Source organism: Sceloporus undulatus, chromosome 5, assembly GCF_019175285.1.
Source record: "Sceloporus undulatus isolate JIND9_A2432 ecotype Alabama chromosome 5, SceUnd_v1.1, whole genome shotgun sequence".
NCBI lineage: Eukaryota > Metazoa > Chordata > Lepidosauria > Squamata > Phrynosomatidae > Sceloporus > Sceloporus undulatus.
Window position 1 is genome coordinate 109843567 of NC_056526.1, and position 24119 is coordinate 109867685.

A 24119-nucleotide genomic window follows, 5' to 3' on the forward strand; every position below is an offset into this window, starting at 1 on the left:
AATCACATTATGAATGAAAACACGAACGTACCACTTTGAAAATATTTCTTATCACGCCTCTTTTCTTTTGGGCAATGGCACTGCTGTGAATGTCATCCCCCCGGGTGCGATAAGTCTCTTCACTGCAATTCCAGCATTACAGCCATCAGTGCCCTGAGAAGAACTGATTCTTCTCCTCTTCACCTCCTCCCACTTACTATTCTAAAGCAGACTAACTCCAAGCCTGCTGGTTTATTTATTCTTAATTTTTCTGTGTTTGCATAATTCTGGCAAAAATGAATAAAAATGATTAAAATTATTTTTATTTTATTTTATTTTATCATTTTGTCGTAAGTATGGAAAGTGCAAAGACAGACTTAATGCTGAACATAAAGAAAACAAACAATAATGACCACAGAGGACCTACATACATTCAGCCTAGACAATGAAGAAATTGGAATTGTAAAAGCATTCCCATACTTTGGCTCAAACACTTATCAGGTAGGAGACTGCAGTCAAGAAATCAGAAGACTAGGAATGGGAAGGGCAACTATGGTGGTGATGGCCACTATACCATCTTTTCTTATGTATCCCAAACCTAAAAGACTTTTCTTAATGTTGGTAGCATTTTTAAAGTACTTCTGAAATCACTCCAGACAGCTGCTTGTTGAAACAAAATAATAGGTTTATTTGCAGGTCATGCTGAATACAGTATCCCTTTTAGTGGATGGTGTTCACAATATATACCATGTTTAAATGCTTTATTAGATAGTTTGACAGTTTCCTTATTTTGTTTTTGTAATTGTTTCTTTATAACTTTATTTATGTTCCCTTACAAACTAAGGGGCAAAACAGACCACCCCATAGGAGCAGCTCCATGCCACCCCTTTTAGCACTGAATCAGGGAAGCAGCAACTGTACACCACAGCCCTGATCTGGTGCTTTGCTGGCTCTAAAAGAAACAGCAAAATGCAGCTCCTTTTAGAGCCAGCAAATTTCCGACACTCCTTTTGGAGTACTTCATCTAAACACCACATGAAAGAAATGTTGTGACATTGCCCACCATGTGGGTGGGCAGGCAGCATGATGCCAGTGTGGAGGCGGCATCAGGGAATGTGTTATCCAAATCCCATGCCCACATGCTGCCCCGCACCAGCACTTCAAGCTGGTCTGTTAAGCCCCTGAGCCTCTCAGAACCTTTATTAATGTTTGGTTTCTTTTAACCCTTCCAGTGAACTGTGACTTCAATAGTCACCAAGCACTATATCTCCCACAGGACACTATAATAACTTTATTAAGGACACTCTTTGTCCCTTTCCTGGGTGTCCAAAACTCTTCCTAATTGCTCCTCACAGCAGCCTATCCTAGCCTCAATGGATCTTCACTGCTCAGGGAACACTAAATTTTAAAACCTCAACCCTAACCAACCCAAACACTGCTCTGTCCCTCTTTTTATACTCACTCTTGGGAGCAGCCCCCACCTTTGCTCCCATTGGCTGTCACCAAGGCTCTGTTGTCTCCACAGCAGCTATGAAATAACTGGACAAGATCCTAAGGAGCAAAGCTGGGCACTAAAGTCAGAATAGTACAAACCATAGTATTCTCCAACAGATGCAAGAGTTGGATAGTGAAGAAATCTGATGAGAAGAAAATTAACTCATGTGAGATGTGGTGCTGGAGAAGAGTGCTGAGGATACCTTGGACAGCCAAAAAGACAAACAAATGGGTCAATGAACAGATTAAGCCTGAACTCTCCCTGGAGGTCAAGATGATCAAATTGAAACTGTCATACTTTGGCCACATCATGAGAAGGAAAAAGACTAGGAAAGGTGGTGGTAAGTAGAAAGAGAGGAAGACTGCATGCCAGATAGAGGTTATAGGTATGAATTTATAAGGCCTAAGCGGAGCAGTGCAGGACACAAAGTCTTGGAGATGTCTCATCCACAGGGTGACCATGAGTCGGGGTCAACTCAACAAATGCAAATACAGAAAAATAAAAAAAACCTTACAGACATGGAGTTAGACTGCTTTGGAATAATAAGTGTGAGGGGGAAAGAGGGGGAGAATATGGCCCCATGCTGCCACATATCTGTTGTAATGCCAGAATTGAAGTAAAAAAGGCTTTTCACACCCATGCAGCTGCTCTATAATAGCGACATTTACAACCTATTGATGGGGTTTGCCCATTGACAAAAAGATACACTACAGTAACAAATGGAAAGCAAGGTGACAGCAGGACTGACATGATTTCATATGTTAACTACCAGCCAAAAATGTTTTTATCCTTCTAAAATTCCACTTTTTTTTTTGTTTGTAATAATGCCTTTTTGCTTCTTTCAGCCTCAGCCAATGTATATGTTCCAACCGTCTGCAATGGAAGAGAAGTTGTGGATTCCACCACCTCATCTCTGTGATCATCCAGCCGGTTCTCATATTCCTAGACTGTTAGGAAGTATTGCACATTTCCTGTGCACTCTGGAAAAAGAACATTTTAAAAGGACTAGCTTTTTTTTTTCTAGAAATGGTGTAATAAATTATTTTTGAGGACTGTACAGTACATAGTGATGTTCTTATTAGGACAGCTTTAAGACCCCTCTGTGATTAACAGTTCTAAGGGATGTGTAAACAACCACCACTTCCAGTGCCATCATGTTGACTCAGCAGCAAGGGAAGGATCAGTTGCCATGTTAGGTGGCTTTCTTACTAATGAGATTTTTTTGTAATTTCTTGTTGTAATTTACTTAGATTGCATTTCTATGTTGTATATTATGGTTACATTCTGTGCAACAGATGGTTTTCACAGCAGTATTAATTAAAGTAAAGATGTCAGTAATAAAATCTGAAAACTTTTCCATCAAGTTTGCCTTTTTCTTTTCTTTTATTTCGGGATTCAAATTCTCCAGAGAACAAGGACTTGAAACGATAGTCAAACTGTCAAAGAGGGAACAAGGCAAATAGTATAAGGAACAAAAAGTGGGAGGGAAATACTTTACACAAGCTGTTAGGGAGGAGGATCCATGGTTTTCGATGTCTTTACACCAATGCACAGAGCATGGGAAATAAACAAGATCTATTTGAACTCCTGGCACAACAAAAGAAATATAATAGGCATCACTGAAACCTAATGGGATGAGTCTCATGATTGGTATGTAGGAATAGAGGGGTATAACATTTTTAAGAGAAACAGGCTAAACAGGAAAGGAGGAGGAATAGCATTATATGCCAGGGGTATACCTGTGAAGACATCCAGGACTTTAATCCTGGAAGCCAGGGGGAGAGCATCTGGATAAAAAAATTAAAGGGAAGGGAAACAACAGGGATATATATACCAACTCTCTTCCATGATTTCAATAAACTTAGGGAAATACTGGGGGTAATCCCATTTTCAGGAATACTAAAAGAGAAGGGAGTTCAGGATAGATAGAAGTTTCTCAAAAGGGAAATACTGAAGGCACAATTTCAAACAGTTCCAATGAGGATGAGAAAATGGGAGGTGTCTCAAGAAATCAGGATGGATGACTAAAGACCTTTCAGCTGAGCTAAGTTTTAAATGGAACATGCATAAGAAATGGAACAAAAGGGGAAATATCAAAGAGGAATTCAAACAAATAGCTAGCAGATGTTGGCGTAAAGTCAGAAAAGCAAAAGTGCAGAATGAACTCTGGCTTGCTAGAGAGGTTAATAACAATAAGAAGGGTTGTTGTTTTGTTACTATGTCCGTAGCAAAAGGAAGAGGGAAATGGAGAAGATGGCAAAATGCTAACAGAGGACAGGGAAAAGACAGAACTAATCAACATCTTTTTTTTTTGCCCCTGTCTTCTCACAAAAGGAAAAGGGTGCTTGCGCTGAAGAAAATGGAGCAGAGGACACAACAGAAGAAATGCAGCACAGAATAAGTAAAGAGAAAGTACAGGAATACTTAGTTAATCTAATGAATTTAAGTCTCCAGTATTAGATGAACTACATCCAAGACTATTAAAAGAACTGGCAAAGGAAATCTCAGAGCCATTGCCAATGATCTTTGAAAACTCCTGCTTTGGTGCATCTGACAACACATCAGTTATGGAACACAAACAATCAGAAAAGGGAAAGAGCTGAGAGATATGTTAGTTGGGGGAGGGGGGATATAAAGAGTATTTAACAGAATATTCAACCATGCAAATGCAAAGGTTCACAAATTCTGTTAAAAAAAACCCGCAACCCCCCCCCCCCAGCAGTAGTTTAAAGGCTCCACTGGTGGGAAATTGGAAATCTCTCTGCCAGCAACTAGGACAAGCACAAAAAATGGTGCTTGTCACCTGGGGACCTTCAGTAAAAGTGAAAATAATTTCTTCACCGGGGTACCTTTGGGGCCCGGGAAAGTTATCTCCAGCCCTAGTACATTCGGAAACTGTCAAAAATATCCAAATCGAGGGTCATTCCCAGAATGGTGAAAAAATTTCCATACCCAGGTACCTTCGGGAAAAGTTAAAAAAAACAACTCCATTTTCTCACCGGGGTACCTTTGGGACCCGGGAAAGTAATTCCCAGCCCTAGTAAATTCTGTCAAAAATATCCAAATCGAGGGTCGCTTCCAGAACGGTAAAAAAATTCCCAAACCCGCGGACCTTCGGTAAAAGTGAAAAAATTCCCATATCCGGGGACCTTTGGGAAAGGTGAAAATGATTTCCTCACCGGGGTACCTTTGGGACCTGGGAAATTTTCCCAAATTCCCCGAATACGGGAATTTTTTCAGTTTTCCCGACGGTCACCGGGCATGGGAATTTTTTCACCTTTATGGCAGCGATCCTCGATTTGGATATTTTTGACACTTTCCGAATGTAGTAGGGCTGGGGATTACGTTAATGGGTCCAAAGGGTACCTCAGTGAGGAAGTTATTTTCACTTTTTCCAAAGTCCCCAGCTATGGGTTTTTTTTTTTTACTTTTCCTGAAGATCCCTAGGTATGGGAATCTTTCACCGTTCCAGATGGAACCCTGGATATGGACATTTTTTACAGTTTCCGAATGTCCTAGGGCTGGGGATTACTTTCCTGCTTCCTAAAGATACCTCAGTGAGAAAATTATTTTCACCTTTCCCTAATGTTCCCAGGTATGGGATTTTTTCACTTTTCCCAAAGGTCACTGTGTATGGGAATTTTTGCACCATTACGGTAGCAACCCTCGATTTGGATATGTTTGTGTTTCCAAATGTACTCAGGGTGGGAATTACTTTCCTGGGTTCCAAGTGAATCCTGGTGAGGAAGTTATTTTCACCTTTCCCAAAGGTCCCTGGTTATGGAAATTTTTTCACTTTTCCTGAAGGTCATTCACTCCACACCCTACGATGGGATGGGCACGTTTTACCCCTCTCCTCACCCTATGTGCATTAATCCCTTCTCTTCAGGATGCCCCAAATGGGAATCGGGAGCAAGTTCCCATTGGGGCTGGAAGACCTAATAAAACCCGGGTCAGGGAAAAACCAGTATCGGGAAAAGCCATGCTATTGGGGATTTGACACAGGCCCTCCCCTAATCAGGTCAGGAAAACCCAATTTAAGTGTAATGAACTCATGTTTAAACCAGTTTGCAAATGGATGATCCTCTTTTAAACCAGCTTGCAACCTGGGTTATAACATAGTAGTGTGAACAACACCCTTATGAGGAAAGACTTTGGGAGCTGGGAATGTTTAGCCTGTGTCCTGCTTTACCTTATCTAGCTGACTGAAAGAGGCAGGAGTCCAGAGTCAGTGACCAGACTGCAAAGCCTTGGCAAGTATCAATTAAACAACAAAAAGGATTAAGCATAAACATAGTCTAAAGTCATTTCTGAGAGTCCAGAGTCCAATTCAGGGTATCAAAGATCAGAGCAATGATGTAACCTTCAGGATGGGTTGTCAGCCACAAGGGAGTGAGGCATCTAGCTCCTTTTAAAGAGCTTCAACATGCCTCAGTTGTTGTCTATTAGCTCTCCTCTTGGCCTCCAGCTTGGGAGGAGCATCTTAATGATTCTTTGGCTTGTAGTCCCTCAGAGATTTCTGGGATTGGCATGGTAGGATCTGTTGCTTCCTCTTCAGAGTCCTGCTTGTCCTGGTTGACTGCAGGGAGGTCCCACAGCCCAAGGACTGTCTCTGCTTCAGATTCAGAGTCCTCAGAGTTCCTCCCCTCCTCAGACCCAGGACAGCCCATGACAGCCTAGAGAAGAGACACTTCAGAGGTGATATGATAGCCCTGTTTAAATATTTGAAGGTATGTCATATTGAGGATGGAGCAGAGGATCAAGCAAGCTTTTTTTCTGCTGCTCCAGTGAATAGGAATGGAACAATGGATGCAAGCTACAGAAAAAGAGATTCCACCTCAACATTAGGAGGAACTTCCTGACAGTAACAGCTGTTTGCCAGTGGAACACACTCCCTCAGAAAGTGGTGGAGTCTCCTTCTTTGGAGGTCTTTAAGCAGAGGCTGGATGGCCACCTGTTGGGGATGCTTTGATTGAGAGTTCCTGCATGGCAGGGGGTTGGACTGGATGGCCCTTTGGTCTCTTCTGTTTCTATGATTCTCTGATTCTACGATTCTTTGGGATGGAGGGTTAGAGCAGCAGATGCCATGCTAGATGGGTCCATTGTTATCTTTTAAATTTTACTCATTTGAGTGGTCCCACTACAGGTAGATTTAATATCTATGTTAAGCAGAGAGCAGCAGGGCCAGTGCAATGTAGGGTTGTGGTAGAGACAGCAGTAAACTGCTTAGGAAAAAAGAAAATTTATGTTTATTGTCTCAGAAAATCCATTTTAGGAAAGGAAACATAGGGGCTATCCAGACTGGCCTGATAGACTGGCTTGTGGTGGAGTCAGGGTGCAGCATCCTGATGGTGCAGGCCCTAACTCTGCCCCAGGGCACCATGATGGCGCACACCACTCCAGACGGGGCGTGCCATCATGACACACCTCCAGTGTTGCATCCAGATGATGCAGCACCGAATGGGCACCATTGAGTCACGCCGCCACGACTATGAAGGGTGCAAAAAGGAGCTCCTTTTTGCTGCTCCTTTTTGTGCCCACCACAGGCCAGATAGGGGCTGCAGTGTGAGGTTGCCACGGCTCCAATCTGGCCAGTAAAGGGGCAGCTGCAGGCTGCCCTTTTGGGATGGTCTGTATAGCCCCATAGACAAAAAATTGACTTACCTAGGTTGTGTCTCCCTTATCTGAAATGCATGGAACCAAAAGTGGTTTGAATTTTCTATTTTTGTTTGGATTTTGGAATATTTGTATGTACATAATGAGATATCTTGGAGACGGGATCCAAGTTTAAACATTAAATTCATTTATGTATCTTATACAATGTATACAGATAGCATGGTGATGATTTTATATACAGTATTTTTTAATAATTTTGTACATGAAACAAAGTTTATGTACACTGAACCACCAGAAACCAAAATGGCACTACCTCAGACACCCATCTGGACAATTTTGGATTTTCCAGTATTTTGAATTTTGGAATTTTAAATAAGGGACATTTGGTTACAAAAGTCCCTCAAAGCTAGCTGTCATGTGTGGGTGTAAGCTAGCTGCTATCACTGGGGTTGCAGTCTCATGGATGGTCCCAGACAAAGGGAACAAAGTGACTAATTAACTTCCTGAAATTGGGGGAAGGTAAGAATCAAGCAAAGAGCCAAAGAAAGCTACAGAGAGCTGAAATACAGACTTGGAAGTGTTTCATTCATAGGGTCACCATGAGCCAAAGTCAACTTGATGGCAGTTAACTGGAACCTGTTTGGGAGAACTGGGCCTGCATGCCTGTTAAGAGACCTTGGGGGTGAAGGCCTCTGGGAATATACCTTGCCTGATGTCTTGTCAGTAAGCAGTAAGTGGGCATGTGATAGGAATATTTGCATCAGTCAGCAGGCAGATACTTCTCAGGACACTTGCCATTACAACATTCCGGGCAATATGCAATTTTGTTATAGGTCCCTACAATTTCCAGTACCACCCTGAAGTTCCTTTTGACTGGAAATCAAAAACACAATTATTATCAATACTATTTATATTTGGGCATCAATGTGCAAGACATTTTACAGAGTAACATAAGCCAAGGGCAGGTGATTCCCCCAACACATATGCAGTGTACAAATTCAATTTTCACTTTTCAAAGTTGAGTATCACATCCTTAAATTTAGAGGGTGACATGGGTTGGTCCACTATGTATACATCATCATCATCATCATTTATATCCCACCCTCTACAAGATGCAAAGATTCCAAAACATGCAATCCAAATCCCTCACACACACACACACACCTTGTGAGACTAATAGGAGCTGATTAGAAAAATCACACGATTTCAGGTAAATTTGCTTAATAAAGACATTTATTAGTTAAAATAAAGAGTTTTTACACTTCCATTCCCAAATAAACTAAAACAGTAGCAGCAGTTTAATAACCAATATGGCTACACATAAACAATAGAGATTCCAGCTTGTGCAATCAAAAGGAAGTTTGGAAGCATGTCAGACTAAACTTTTGGAGAAACTTCTAAGTGAGCGTTCTGAAACCACTCCAGAGACATGAGCAAGTTTATCACCAGGTTCTTAGAATTTGCCCTTTCATGCTCACAATTTCACCAGCTGCAATATGAAGGTAGGTGTTTCTTTCTTCATGTGAGAGAGTGGTATGTAAATGTGCTCTACATTTCACCTAATAAAATGAATAAAATTTGTTTTCTGATAGTGTTACAATGGGAACAGCCTATGGTAGCCTGAAGATTCTGTCTACCCTCGACACCGATCCACCTCTAAAATATCCTTCCCAAAAACTTCTTCAAAAAATATAAGCAATTTATTTCTCTCTCTTATCTGAAATTTCAGGGAAGCATTGTTGTTCTTATGTGCCTTTAAGTCAACATTGTGGTGACTCTGTTCCCAGTGTTCTGTTGGCAAGATTTATTCAAGGGAGAGTTGTTGTTGCCATTGCCTTCCTCTTGAGGCTGAGATCTCCCATAATGTTAGACCAGCACTCAAACCACTACACCATAATGGTTCTCTACTGATCAGACATGTATAGCTAGAATTCTCTTGGTTACGTCTACCGGCATAAGAAGGGATTATGCCAGTGGTCTAAGATTATGGGAGATCAGGGTACTTTAAAGCAATTGTGCAAGGAAGCTTCTAGTATTTTTCCTCCAGCTGTGTAAAAGCAAGTATAAGGCATCTGGGTGCAGGTCTGTCAGCCACCCCACTGCCACTGACTGATTGCAGGTGTGCACCCAAGACCACCTGACTTGTCTTATGGGAAAAGCAACAAAAAGAGGACAAAGGCTGCCCTTTTCCACAGCTGTGCAATGAAAGCCAGATGGCACATGGGTCCCATTGGGGGTAAAAAAAAAAAAGAGTCAACACACAAACGTTAGTGATGCCAACCTTTTCATGCTTCTGTTGAGAATTAGTTCCTAATCAAGACACTATGCATATTTTTCTGTTTCGCAAAACTGTAATAGAGGTGACAATAACTCTTATCAAACTTTAAAACATTTTTAATAATTGAAAGATTAAATTGGCTGTCCCAAATGTGAAAGAAAATCAATAGAAATGCAACAGAGTCAGGTGACACAATTTCTTATATAAAAGACTGTTGCACATTACTATATACTGTGGCAGGGGGGTGCACAGGAGATAGACCTGTGAATCCTAAATAAGGCATAGCTGGAAAATTGGAACACTGCACATATATCACAGTGTAATATAATGTTGCAACTCTCCCCTTATTCACTTCTAAGAGGGAAAAATTAGAGAAAATCCCACTGTGGATGGGAACAGCACTGAATCATGGTGCAGGAGACTGAACATGTAGCTTGTTTTGGAATGTGAAAGGGGGCCCTTTATGGATCAAGCTAACCTGGAGGAAGGTGGTAAGCACAATGAAAAGTCAAAGTAAGAACAGTGACATTTTTGGGGTTCTGACCCTTTTGTTGGTCACAGGATCTTTACAAAGGCCCAGTCTAGCTGCCCTCCAAAAACGTCTCTAACAGCTCCTTGGTAACGGTGGAGCACACAGTAAAATCAGATTACAGTATTTCATAAGGTTACTGTGCATTTGCTCATGGGGAAAATATTACAATACAACAACCCACTGGGGCAGCCATGAAGTACTGCTTTGAAAAAAAATCTATTCTTTCAAATTCAAGGCACTGGGACACATCAGGGCTGTTAATCCACTAGAGGAAGGAAAGAACTGTTTTTCAGTAATATCCCAGGCATGAGAATGTTTGGGAAAGTAATGGCAAATTGATGGCCTATGTTGTATGTTGAAAATTACCAGATCTTTACCAAACATCATCTCAAATAAAATATGGCATCTAGAAAACAAAAACAAAAGACTAATAGACACATATTTTTGTGGAATGCAGTTATTTCTGTATCTTCATTCATCATTCAAGAAGAGTCCCAAATTCTACTGCTTCAAGAAAGGAAGAATATTTGTAAATGCATATTAGGGTGACAGATAAGACAATGCTTTTAAAATGAAGATTTACACATTAAGTTCCAAGAGCTGCAGTAAAGTTGAGTTCCAGAGGGCATGACTTGCAAACAAGATCCCAATTTCCATCACCAGTACCTCAGTAATATGGGTTGGGATAGATGCCAGGCTGAGATCTTGATGAGTTACAATCTGAGGAATAGAAAATATTGGGCTAGAGTACATGACCCGCTGGTCTGACTCAGTATGAGAAGAGTGCATGTTTTCATACAGAAAATAGGCTCTTCCCAATGTGTCAAGTACAGCCTTCTCCTATCTAGGGTCCTACTAGCACCAACAAGTATTGTCCAATTAACATGGCCAATGATCAGAGATGAAGTTGTAGGCAGCAGCTCTAAGGACCCACATTGAAGAAGACTGATTTAAAACTCTGATGAACCTCTGGACCCAGGGCCAAATATGACCCATCAATGCCCCATTCTCTTTGCTCTGCCTACTTGTTTTTAACCTTACCCATCAACTGTAAAATGTCCCTGCCTCACATTGAAATTTGGTCCTTAGGTTGACAGAAGCAGTTGCAATTACCAGCAATGATTTCCAAGAAGACAGTAATCATTTTAGCTGATGCTGTCATGGAAAGACCACCAAAACAGTTTGCACAGTTCACACTGTTTCCCATATTAATTTTGCCCTCTACATATTCTGCATAGAAATAATAGTGACTGTGGTCAGGGGTACTGACTATAACAATTCATATATAGTGAGGAGAAACAACTGCTAAAAATAACTGTAGCATATACAATGTGCAAATCATGAAGAGCAATAATACAAAATGTACAAAAAAGGACACAGTTCCAATCCTGTGCATGGTTACTAGGGAGTAAGGCCCATTGAAATAAGTGCAATTTACTACTGAGTAAAAATGCAAAGGATTATGTCATTAGACATTCAGTTGTAGAAAAGTGTGCTGTGAACACTCCAAAACCTCTTTTATATATATGTTTCAATAACAAAACAAAATAAAAAAAGCCCTGCATGCACTCTCTGAAATACTTGTAAGATACACTAACAAAACAGGGGGTGATCTATTCATTCTGCAACTGAGGGTGCATCTTTCGTTACTATAGGAATAAAGCCGTTTGACACCACTTTAAGTGCTGGAGCTCCATCCTGTGGAATCCTGGAATTTGTACTATTGCAATGTCTTTAGACTTCTCTGCCAAAGAGTACTGGTGCCTTACAAAACTACAAATCCAAGGATTCTGTAGGTTGGAATTATGACAGTTTAAGTGGTGTCAAACTGCATTATTTCTACAATGTAGATGTACCCTGAGTAAAGGAAGCCAGATGAATTAGCCTATTCAGATAAAAGTGAGCAAAATTAACCAATTTTTCCTTTGCCTATATTTGGACTATAACACACTGTAACTACTCAAAATGCAAGTGGTTTTTGATTTGGTTTCATTTAAAAGTCAGGTTATTAGTCAAAATATTTCTCTAAAATTACATCCATTCAATATTTTGTACTAAAAGCATCGCTACTGCCACCAAATAACCTTAAGTGCTCTGTAATGTAGAACCATACTCTCATATTTTAAATGTACCATAAAAATACTTTCCAATATACATTACCTTTCATAACTCAGGTAAATATTTGTTTCTAAAACAAAAATTTCTCATCAAGAGTATTTATCCCAACATCTTTATCATCAGTGAGTATTTATTTCCCTCAGATAAAGCTTAACTCATTTCAAAAATCTGGGAAATCTAAAGTCATGAGACATTCTTATGGCTGATTCCTCATCTTAGTGACTACACAATACAAGGCCCAATGGACAATTGGGCCTGCCAAAACTTCTCCACTCCAACATGCACAGACCTGTGCAACTATTCTGTGGCCAGTCATCTGGCAGGCAAGTAATCCTGGGGAAGAAGAAAGTTTTTATGAAGACAACAATCTATAGCACCTTGCCCTACTGCAGGTCATTTCTCTTAGGATTATTAATTTGTTACACAACACATGTCCTGGTACAAGAAGTTCCTCATGGTGGTTATGGCTCAGTTGGGGTGCTCATCTGCTTCAAAACTGCAGACTGATCTGAATGGAAATGTCCCCTTGCATCAGTTCCTGCATCTTAACCCCCCCCCCCCCAAAACCCTGCAGAGGACAGTAATTGTGAAAATGTAATGATTATGCAAGTACAAAGGGGCAATCACAATCTCTCTCTGAGAATGAACTGCTACACATTTGCATGGATAGCATTCCCTTCTTCAGGAAGGACTTAGAGAAGTACTATTTATTGTACAAGTGTACCATGAGAAATGGCCGGACTCTTACATTTTTAATATCCGAATATTAAGGTTTCATTAATGGCCAGTTCTTTTATGTAGGTAAGGATATTCAAAAATATTTGGGAAATGGTTACAAATGTGTTTCTTCAGTGCTAGGAAACCCTGATTATATTTGTACTTTATTTCTTGACAGATGAGAATCTTTGCCATTTGGGATTTATTTTGCACCAAGTTTGTACATAGTTGCATGTGTGTGCTCACAAGTACAGAAAACAAATCATTCTGTGCAGAAAACAGTATTTGCTTCATAGAAAATGGTATGTCTGTCCAGAAAATGCAAAAGTACTAAATTTGCAGAAATGCAATTTTCCATAAAGAAAATGCTGTTTCCAGCACAGAACAATCTGTTTTCTGTAAAGTAATAATAAAAAAGAACAATCTGTTTTCTGGTCTGGAAAAAAAAATAACATGTGAAATTTTTGCAGAATAAGCTCAGAACTGCAAATAGTCTTTGAAAACTGCATAGTTTTCAAAGCCCTTCTCACAGCAGCAAGAAAATTGCTCATTGTTCCCTTTGAGAATAAAAATAACAAAGAATTCTACCCCCACATGCAAGTCAATGTGTGGTTGCCATTTGATCTGTGACAACACTGTATTGAGGCAGTGCCTTTTGACCATCCCATCTGTGATTGTGGCATAAGTCTGCCATAACTTTGAGAAGATATGCTTCATTTGAAAGGGTTTTCTGTGGCAAGTTGCCTCTATGTGACTGCAATCAGATGGGTGGCACAGTTTGTATGGGTCCAGTAGGCAGAACAAAATTCTTAGGGCTTAGGCCGTCATGCTAAATACACAGACTAGGAGGCAAGCCCCACCTGAAAGCAGTAGGACTTACTCCTCAGTAAACTCATATCGGTCAACATTTTTAGCCTTCAGATGATATGCTCAGTTTTTCCACAGGTCAGTTTTAGGTCTTTGCACCTAAAGAAGCTGATTGTGCAGGTGCAAAACTGGATTCTCAATATTAGATAGAACACCCCAGATTTTCATGGCAAGCATTCTCCTTTCTAAAGATTTTTGTTTAAATCCATAGTTCCTCAGTTTAAAATATTGCCTGCTGTTTGATTTCAAGAGAAACTCGCCTCTGCAACTTCAGCACATCTTCCAGTTCCTATAGTGGCTTTCAGAGACTCTTCTATTATTTCTAAAAGCCAGGCTGTGACAGGAAAGATGAGAGCTAAAGAAGTACAAATAAATTAATCATTTGATATGCCAAAACCACACAGAGATCAATGTAAACCTCATATCAGATGCACCCTCTCTAAGTATAGAGAGAAACAGCCCACCTCACAAAGACAACATTTGAGCAGAGAGCATTAAAGGGCAGCACAACTGTCAAATTATTTAATTCCTTGCTATCTTTTTACTATTCCAGGAGGCGCTGTTGAGATTACCAGCCTCAGACAGCGCAACATCCTGGACAATCTCTGCTCATGCTTCCTTTGACCCTGAGTTGAACATCCATCCTTGGTTTACAACACAGTCTGCTTGATTTCTCTCTTTTTTTTTTTGGCAAATTACTCAGTCACAGATAAGGCAAATTCCCCTCTTGCTCTTCTCTGCTGTTTTCTTTTTTCCTCTTAGGTTGTTCAGTTCTCCTCACAGGAGACCACCCTTCAGAAGTATGTCAGAACATGTTGAAAATGAAGTCCTCTATAAATAGAAATTATGTTCACTGGTCCATAGGTGGAGTTAAGACTTCATATATTTTGAGATCTTGAGGATTTCAGTTGAACAGATTCAAATCGGGCTTCCTTTTCCTGCATTCCAAAGCATAATAGTTAGATAACAAAAACACATATAGGCTGGTCTCTAGTGACGCGGTAGACCAAACTTACCAGTGCCCCAACGTCTATTTAGCAATTCTAAGTATTTCCCTCAAATCTCCAAAGCCACCAGAATGCAGACTTTCGGAGAGAAATACTCCAACCCAACTTCTTGGTTAGTCTTCTAAAATCCACTCCCCCCCACCCCCAATGCCACAAAACTATCACCCCTAATGAACTACCTGAAAACCAGCCACAGACCCAGAAAGTGCAAAACAGAAGGAGAGTTCTGGTAATCCCTGGGTTACTACAGACATGCAAGAGTGAAAAACTGGCCACTACAGTTGTCCACCCTTGGTGTTCTATGTGTAAAGACCTTAAAATAGCATATATTTTTATGACTCAGGATCCATGTGTGCCGCAGACTATTGGGTTTTTTTGCATGACAAGTGCAGTCCCAAGAATAAAGAGTTAGACTTGAATTTCACATTGCACTTCCACAAGAGCATATGGAATGTGATAGACAGATGGACAGTTTCTCTCCATCTCCTGTTTTCTTTCTCTCTCAACTATACATGCACATGCATGGCCATACACATACACAAAGCAATGTTTTGACAGTAAAACCAAAAAACATATATATTACCAAAAGGTCTTAAACATTTTCCAAAATACTCTCTAACAGACATACAGTGGCAATCATACTAACAGCAGTACTCACCTTTGTTGCTAATGATTTGAGTTTTCCTAATAATGACTGTTTATTTGAATATACTATTTCCTCTTCATTATCTTCCCCTTCCATGATAGCACAGCTGTCAGCAGCTGGAAGCTCACATTCCTTTGAATTTGCTGTCATCACCAATTTGGAATATTTATACTCTAGCCTAAAGGAATAAATCAAGATAGTGGCAACTTTTTGCCAACATGTACATACAAAAACTGTGATAAAACTTGTTATAATGAGCCATTGTATTCCCCATTACCAAGTACAGATGTGAGAGCTGGGCAGTGAAAAAAGCTGATAGGAAGAAAATTAATTCATTTGAGATATGGCGTTGGAGAAGAGTGCTGAGGATACCATGGATGGCCAAAAAGACAAACAACTGGGTGCTAAAACAATAAAGCCTGAACTCTCCCTGGAATCCAAGATGACCAAATTAAGGCTGTTGGACTTTGGCCACATCATGAGAAGGCACTACTCCTTAAAAAAGAAAACGATGCTGGCAAAAGTAGAGGGGCAGTAGAAAGACCACATCCAACATGGATAGATTCAGGGAGGCCACAGATTTGAGCCTACAGAACCTGAGCAGAGAGGGAAAGGATAGGGGGCCTTATAGATGTCTCATTTATAGGATTTACATGAATCAAGGTTGGAAGCTAACAACAATAAACAACAATGAGCTATTATTTTCAATTTATTGTATTTATCTTTATTATAGATTTGAAAGCTACAGTTTTGAACTATGGAATAAACTAACACAAGTATAACCACATATCAGGAGCTGCTATGGGTTGAACTGGAAACCCATGACTCTGTTTGTAGCTACATGGTGTAGCAAGCCACAAGAGCTGTAGCTTGGAGCATTTACTGGCCAATGAAATATTCCAAATCAGTTTCAACCACCCATGCAGGAGAGGGTATGAATATCTTCCCAGAGCTTGCAAATATTAGTGTTAAAATTAAGATGTTTTTGTTAGTGATGAGTTGCATAAAAATTTCATTAAGTTTCTCAATTTTAGTGAAGGGTATAAAATTAATCTATGATCTTGTAAGTGATGTGTTTGTTTTTTTAGCTGCCACATCGCATTGTTGTCTCATGTTCAACCTGTGGTTCACTAGGACTCCTAGATCCCTTTCATATGTAGTCTTGCTAAGCCAAATGTCTCCCATCCTGTATCTATGCATTTCATTTTTTTCCTGCCTAAGTGCAGTACCTTACATTTCTCCCTGCTGAAATTCATTTTGTTAATTTTGGCCAAGCTTTCTAATCTATTAAGGTCATTTTTAATTTTGATCCTGTCCTCTGGGGTATTAGCTACTCCTCCTAATTCGGTGTCATCTGCAAATTTGATAAGCATACCTTCTTTCATCCAAGTCACTGATAAAGATATTGAATAGCACTGGACAGAACCCTATGGCACCCCACTGGTCACCTCTCTCCAAGATGAAGATGAAGTCTCACAAAATTAATAGTTACTCATAGTTAAACCTGTTATCATTCAAAAATGTTAAAACAATGACTTCTTGAATTGTTTAAGAATTATAAAAAATTATGGGCAACATATTATGAGTCTCTGCACTTGGTCTGGAATTTTGCATGAGCAAGAATGGTCTTCCTGGATCTGGGGTCTTTCAACTTGATGCTATGGCTCTGACCTCCTAGTGCAACCTCTGTCTCCTCTGTGACAGTCCTAGTCAAGTAGCCACACAGATAATGTCAGAATACTTACTTCTGATTCTTCTTCCAGAAATAGCAGGTTAAAGCAATCAGCAAAACACCCGTGAAAGCACCCACACCTGCTCCAACTTTCAGCCAGAAATCTACTGTTTCACAGATGATGATCTTTTTTTCAGGCAAAGAAACTCCTTTTATACACAGTTTTGGTTCATTCCATACATATAAGGTTTCCTAAGATGCAGACAATCAAAATAAATATATTTTATTTTATTTTATATCCTGCTCTGTGACTCATCCAGTGTGGGAGCATAAGACAGTGTCCCACTGAAATATATTATATTTACTATATCCAACCCTATCCTATTATCAGAGCACCTGATAATCAACAGCATTCATCTGTATTCCCAGAAGTTTAAGTTCACATGATACCAGCCTACAGTATATGTAGTTGGTGGGTGGCAAAGTACCTCCTATTTTCCCCTTAAGCTATATAGTTTTCATGCAAGAAATTTTGAAGGAAGGTAGTTTAAGTGCATGGTGATATTGTCCTCATGTTCTGCCTGTTTGCTGTCATAGGCACCTAATTGGTTAAAGGGGGGAAAGAATGCTAGACAAAAGGATCCTTTGGTCTGATCCAAGGCAGCTTTCTCCTCTCCTCTCCTCCTCTGGCCCCAGTGTTGCAAACAGGCTAAAGAAGATTCTGATGAGTTATATAAATACAGACCAAAGTGGATTTTTGCCAGGGAGACATCTTAGAAATAATATAAGGATGATACTCAACACCATCAAATACTATCACTTAAATAAGAACAAAAAGGCAGCTATAATATTGTTGGACACCAATCTGATGTTTTTCAGCCCATAGTATTAGTGTGCAACAAGTTCATTACCTGATGTCCTTTTTTACAAGCTCCTTCAATTTCATGGTAGTCTTGCTCTGTACACATGGGACAGGCTTCTGCACTTTCCCACAAGAAGTAGAAGTTACATCCATCACAGGTACCTGCAGAGCAAGAACTGTAAAAACGTTTTTTTTAATAAAAAAGCTGAATGGGTTGCTGTTATAAATTCAAAACAATGTAGCTGAATTCACTCTGAAATAATGATTTCCAAAAATGGGATGACATTCTGCAGCAATGCACATGGATATATATACACACACTACACAGCATTAGTTTGATATTTCACTAGATCCTGAGGATGCAAATGAATGAATGAATGAAATCAGGAGCTTGAGAAAAAGTTATTTGACCATGCTGATCAGTGGATGCTGAATGTTACAATTTAAAAAATGTAACTTTTCCATGCTTTGGTCTAACCACATGCAGATCAATGCACCAGAAAACTTCACCAGAGTAGAACAACCAGGAAATGTCATCATTTGGAAGTTGAATCCTCTCATAACTTATTATATACAGGTCTTATTTAGACAAGACAGTTTCTTGTATTGCAGTGTTCAACTTTACAACATTGGACTTAACAGTTAAATGTGTGAATTGTTTCCTCAAAAACATAATGTATGAGATGGCAGTATGTGATGGCAATATGAATATCTGGGGGCATTTGATCTGTGTTTAAAAGTTTCACACTTGCAAGCCATTGCTCAGTGTTGTGGTCATAAAAACAATGCTGGCTAAAATAATGTTAGAGGGGTTTTTGGATTATATGTGTCAATTGTTCCATCCTGCTGACCACTTTGCTATTATTTCTTAGAACCCTATGAAACATTGGCCTCAGCTAAATGTAAGCTTATGTTATTTTGGATCTTACTTATATTTATCTTAACATTAAGGTTGGTACAACCTTGAAGGAAAGGGAGATATCAGTACCAGCTATTTTTGTAGCAATCACCATAGAAAGTTGATGATTAGGGCAGCTACTGTGAAGTCGAAGGCTTTCATGGTTGGCGTCCATAGTTTTCTGTGAGTTTTCCAGCTGTGTCTTAGACGAATTTATTCTTGATGTTTCATCTGCATCTGTGGCTGGCATCTTCAGAGAGTGGTGGCATGGAAGCGTGTGGGGTGTATATATTATGTGACCCTTGGTTGGGAGGAAGTGATTTACATGTTTGAATGGCAAGGCCTCAGCATGGGAGGATATGTGGGAAGATATGTACGTCTATATAATTAGCAATCCATTGTCTGTGGGGAAACCCCGACCCTAGTTTGTGTTCATTTGCATGTATTGAGTCTTGATTCTGGTGTTTTTCACGTCATGTAGCCAAACTTTGTTTACTTTCAGTGTTTCTTCTTTCCATTAAATACAGCATTCAAACATGAATCAAAGAACATGGGAGAAACTGCAGACTGAACCCACCAAAAAATTGGCAGTAGCAGAACATGTCCTAAACCAACTTGAGTATAGAATGCTATTTGAAAATACTGAAAATCTTGACCAAACCAACATCTACTAGATCAGAATACATAGGAAGGTGACTGAAATCCACAAACATCTGGACAACTTCAACAGTACAGAAGAAACACTGAAAGTAACTGAAATTTGGCTACCAGTCCTGAAAAACACCAAAAGCAAGACTCAATACATGCAAATCAACATCGCTCAGGGCCAGGGAGTCTTGTAACAGAGATTTTGTCTGCTACATTAATAAAGTTGTTAAAATGTCATCACTGGCATTTTCACTGTCTCTCTATCAAAAATAATTGTGTGCTCTTGGCAAAACATATGTATATGTATGAAAGGCTTCACAGACTTCATTTCACAACACTGGTTTAACCAACAGGTGGGCTGTGAGCCTGTATTTTTTGTAACAAGACTAGCTGCATCAACTATTGGGGCTCCAGAGTCATGGAGCCATCCCTAACTTGTTGCAGGAGACTTTTCCTTTCTTGGCAAGACAGAAAAACTTGAGCAACCTTGCCATCAGAGCCTTAAACTATGAGGGCCAATACATCTGATGGGCGTTAAGTTAGATACAGTTATTGTATCATCAAAGCTGTCATTCCTGTTAGGGATGATGGGAGTTGCAGCTCTTCTCCTGGCTTTCACTCTCACCACCCTGGTCAGCGGAAGAACAACCAGTTTGACCAGTAGCTCTGAGAATTGGCTGAAGATGTCTTCCAATCTTCTCTGCAGTCTGCTGGTTCTTGTTCAGCTCTCAAGACACCAGTCAACACAGTAGTCTTCTTGTAAAAAGATCTACTTTTATTCTAATATATACACTATGCACAAAAAACAATTCACTACTCACAAAACTCACGCTACTATACTCCTCAATACCCACACTACTATACTCCTCAATACCCACAAAAAGTATTGCCATACATTATAGCTTATATAGACATTTGTCTCTCTATTCATTATACAGTTGCCACCTCCTGGGCGTGTACATACATTATGATTGACATACTATACTTGGCTCAATCTAGACCTCACATTGCATCATACATTACTGTCCACTCAATGACTCTCAGGTGATATCAATTTGCACCTTTTCACTTTGTCATTGCCTCATATGTCCTTGGCTTTCAGGACTTTCTAATTACATTACTTAAAACACCTGTGTGACAATTCAATAACTTTTGCTGTGTCATGTTAGTTTCAAATACATTCATATACATATTATATTTCTTGTGACTATATATCCCATGTGGCTTTTTCCTGACAATTCCTTCTGTCATCTATTTTTGTCTCTGTCGTAACAACTAGGAGAATGCAAGCAGCAAACACTCAGAGAATCCACGTTTCACTTGGGGACTGCCAATTGCCTTATTTTTCTCCTTTAGCTTAGTTTACAGATATAGTAAGAGGAAAATGACTTGAAGTGGAAAAGGTGCATTTCAATTTGAGAGATTCTGCAGTAAACAGTCAATGTCAACTACTGGTTGACACTTATTACTACAGTCAAAACTTCACTGAAAGTGAAAATTAAAATTCAGTGATTCCTCCAGGCAAAAACATTTCTGTGAGGAAGTCCAAATGGTGGTGATACTTCACTCTGTGAGACTGCTGGTCATGGGACAATACATTTTATTACAAGGTGATCCAAATGACATACATGATGTACTGTAGTGCCCTGGTATATTTCCCACTTTTTCCTGGATTATTTTACTCCAGATATAATCCTGCAAGAAGGTCTGTTGCAGAATAGTCCAATTCCCCATTTTCAGATATGGATTTACTACCTGCTAGGTTTTACTGTGTTGTACTGCTGACTGTATGTGTGGTGATCTCTGTAATGACAGCAAAGCTGTGGAGATATCCTCAAATAACTGTGCCGTATTCCTCCTGACGTTCTAGCACTAAATCTTCATATCAGTTCCCCCAGACAGCAAAGAGAGTTTGGATTCTATCTGTTTTATTGACCAGATGTCCTCACAGGATTGTTCTCTCTATATTCACCATGTCAGCAATATATATATATATATATGCATTTAGCAAAATTTCTCAGAAGAGGAGAATGTCACACATCATTGTTTACATCACTATTTGTAACACATACCCGGGAACTGAAATTTCTCCTTGGTCAGGTTTTGCAGGGTTACACCGCATTGTCACCACAGAAGCACGCCCATTTTCACAAATTGCTGTAGCTCCTGAAGACCTACATAGAAATGAGAACATATATGCAACAAGGTTATGACCCTCACCATTATTTCTATGCTTAAGAGCATGTCTTAGAGTACATCAAAACTTTCACCTTCCCAGGGATAAATGGGACCTTCTTATGCCATCACATCTTATGTCTCCTTGTCCTACAGTTTTCCTGATTTTCTCAGTTGCAAGTGTAGCTTCTACTGATATTTTAAAATAGTTTTTAATGTTTGTTTTTACATTTACTGTAAGTAAACAGCCTAGGGTTTCAGCAATAAGACAGGCTATAAATATGGATATAAACAGAAATAAAATTGGAACCTCAAAGAAAGCTGACGAATAGGATGTCCTAAGTATATTTTACTCTATCTGTCAGTCACCTCAGTACTAGGATGTCATTCGTGTGACATTTGGGTTCCTAAATCAACTTACAGACATTCATGAGGGATAACTAGATATTAGAGTAGCTGAGTAGTCACAACAGCAAATTTTGACTGACAAAAAACAAGAGACAGAGGTTATCATCACCATTTTTACAGTGATTTTCAATGTTCAAAGTACTACATGTATATTATCTGTACATATATAATATGGGAAGGTAGAGAATAAATCAAACAAATAAATAACCATCTACTAACCCCCCTAGAAGCTCCATTGCTGTACAATTTGCCTAGGAGTAACTCTCACTGAATTCAATAATGCTTACTTCTGGATGGACAGAAATATGAAGAATACTTTCAGGATACAGGTGAGAGTACTAGATTATTAGTTTGTGGCAGGAGGTGCTATAGGGAGAAAGTATAACCTTTCTGAAAACCATCTACCTACTTGTAATAAAAATGCACATCAGGGATCTCGTTTTCAGATTGCTCAAACATTTCTGACTTAACGGTTATATACCCCAGTTTTGTTTCAATTGTAGCTCCTGAAATGAAAAAAAAAAGACTAATTATAACCCAAAAGAATCAACACTAACATTTTTGTGGGCATTCTTATTGAGTATAAATAAAAAAGGCAATCAGACAATGTTTGATTTGTGACCAAATATTCTGCCCTGTGTTGTACAAAGACATTTCAAGTATATACGAAACTTCTAGTTTCCTGGGAAATTCAAATTATTACATATTTTCTCCATATAATATTATGTACTGTTTGTTTTTCTATTCATGTTCATTGAAAGAATGAAAAAATGTCATGACACTGAAATTGAACAAACACAAAACTAAATGTAATATTTTGGGGATAGTGGTATTGTGTGTTTGTCAAAAACAGGGATGGGTAACTGTGGGAAGCAAGGACCAATTTCTCCCAGATGCCCTAGTGGGCATACAAGATATTTATATCTCACAAAATCAAGTGCACTGTGTTTTCTTTCCTTCTAAAAATCATAACCCCCCAAAAGGCATAAGATTTTTAAGAAAGCCAAAGGAATTATTTTTGAGATCCTATTTCTTTATGTGTGGACTGGACAGAATACCTACAACCATGAACTATCAGGTATTGCTTACTTGTAACACAAAGAAACCATCACAAAATATTATGGTCAGCAGATGGGCCCAGTCCTGTCACAAGATGATCCGTTGTGTAAAAGGAGGAGTCTGCAAATTTGTTGTCATATTGATCTAGTTGACCACTCTGATGAGACTGTCAGGAGTCCATGACATTTCAATGGGCACCAAGGTTTTTAAAAGACTGGGTAATGCTATCCTACCAAGCCCTGTCTTGAGGTAGCTTCCCAATCCTGTCTGCCTAACTAGCTTCAATCGCACATGGCGTTAATAGGTTGGTCCCTCTTCTGTTGTGTCTTAAGGAACAGCATGTGATGGTGTTCGTGGTCTGCCAAAGAACCTATTCTACACAAAGTTTAAAATTATTTGTGTTTGACAGACATAATGCCAAAAGAAGAATCATGACGGAACGTTCAGGACTTTGTTGTTAGAGAAACAGATCCCCAAAAATATCCACATCAGCCCCCCCTCCCCATATAGCAACTGTGAAGGTTTCAAAATGAAGTCACTGGATTAGGCCATGTAACATCATCTTCATCTCACTTACCAAGAAAAGTGTCAGCAAGGCTGTTGGACTGAAGTGCCAGAGCAGTTCGGAATCCCTTGCTGTCAGGTGGTATGATAGTTGACTGGCAAACAAAAGCTCTCACAACATTGGAATAATCTTCTGATTCAGCTACCATATCCTTTAGTGTAATATCTGTTATATTGTCTGCACAAATTGCTACCTTTTCCCCCTGTGGATGTCAAATTGAAAGAAAGGAAAGTAAAGGTATGGCTATTATGAAGGATGTCCTAACATCTGGCAAAAAAGAGGTCATTTGCTGCTTGCCATGATCTAAAGGTATTAATGGTAATTTAATACCAAATTAAGACAACAATCTACAAAAGATGTAGTGTACTGCCATGCAAGAACTATTTGTTAAAAAAAACCTTTACAAATGATCAGTCACCCCAAATCCCTACCCCATGTTTAATGAGAACTGGTTCTGGAAAACAGAACTTTATTTTAAAAAAACTATCAAGGAACCATGCAGCTTTCTTGCACAGTATAATAAATTAGCTTGTAACTTGAATGTATTTAGGCCTTTAGTTAATTATACCCTACCTCA

At 39.4% G+C, this 24119-nt stretch overlaps 2 protein-coding genes across 2 annotated transcripts in view; one reads left to right on the forward strand and one right to left on the reverse strand.

Annotated features, from left to right (window-relative positions):
- Positions 1-2837, forward strand: part of GRM3 (glutamate metabotropic receptor 3) — a 68233-nt gene extending 65396 nt beyond the window's left edge. The window contains exon 6 of the mRNA XM_042470664.1: positions 2320-2837. Coding sequence (XP_042326598.1) covers positions 2320-2393 — 74 coding nt within the window. The 3' untranslated portion in view covers positions 2394-2837. The remainder of the gene's footprint in view (positions 1-2319) is intronic.
- A 9117-nt stretch (positions 2838-11954) lies between these two features.
- ELAPOR2 (endosome-lysosome associated apoptosis and autophagy regulator family member 2) overlaps positions 11955-24119 on the reverse strand; it is a 102197-nt gene continuing 90032 nt past the window's right edge. Inside the window, exons 16-22 of the mRNA XM_042469516.1 lie at positions 23555-23744; positions 22328-22424; positions 21408-21509; positions 17839-17965; positions 17001-17179; positions 15268-15433; positions 11955-14540 (exon numbers count right to left, since the gene is read on the reverse strand). Coding sequence (XP_042325450.1) covers positions 14481-14540; positions 15268-15433; positions 17001-17179; positions 17839-17965; positions 21408-21509; positions 22328-22424; positions 23555-23744 — 921 coding nt within the window. The 3' untranslated portion in view covers positions 11955-14480. The remainder of the gene's footprint in view (positions 14541-15267; positions 15434-17000; positions 17180-17838; positions 17966-21407; positions 21510-22327; positions 22425-23554; positions 23745-24119) is intronic.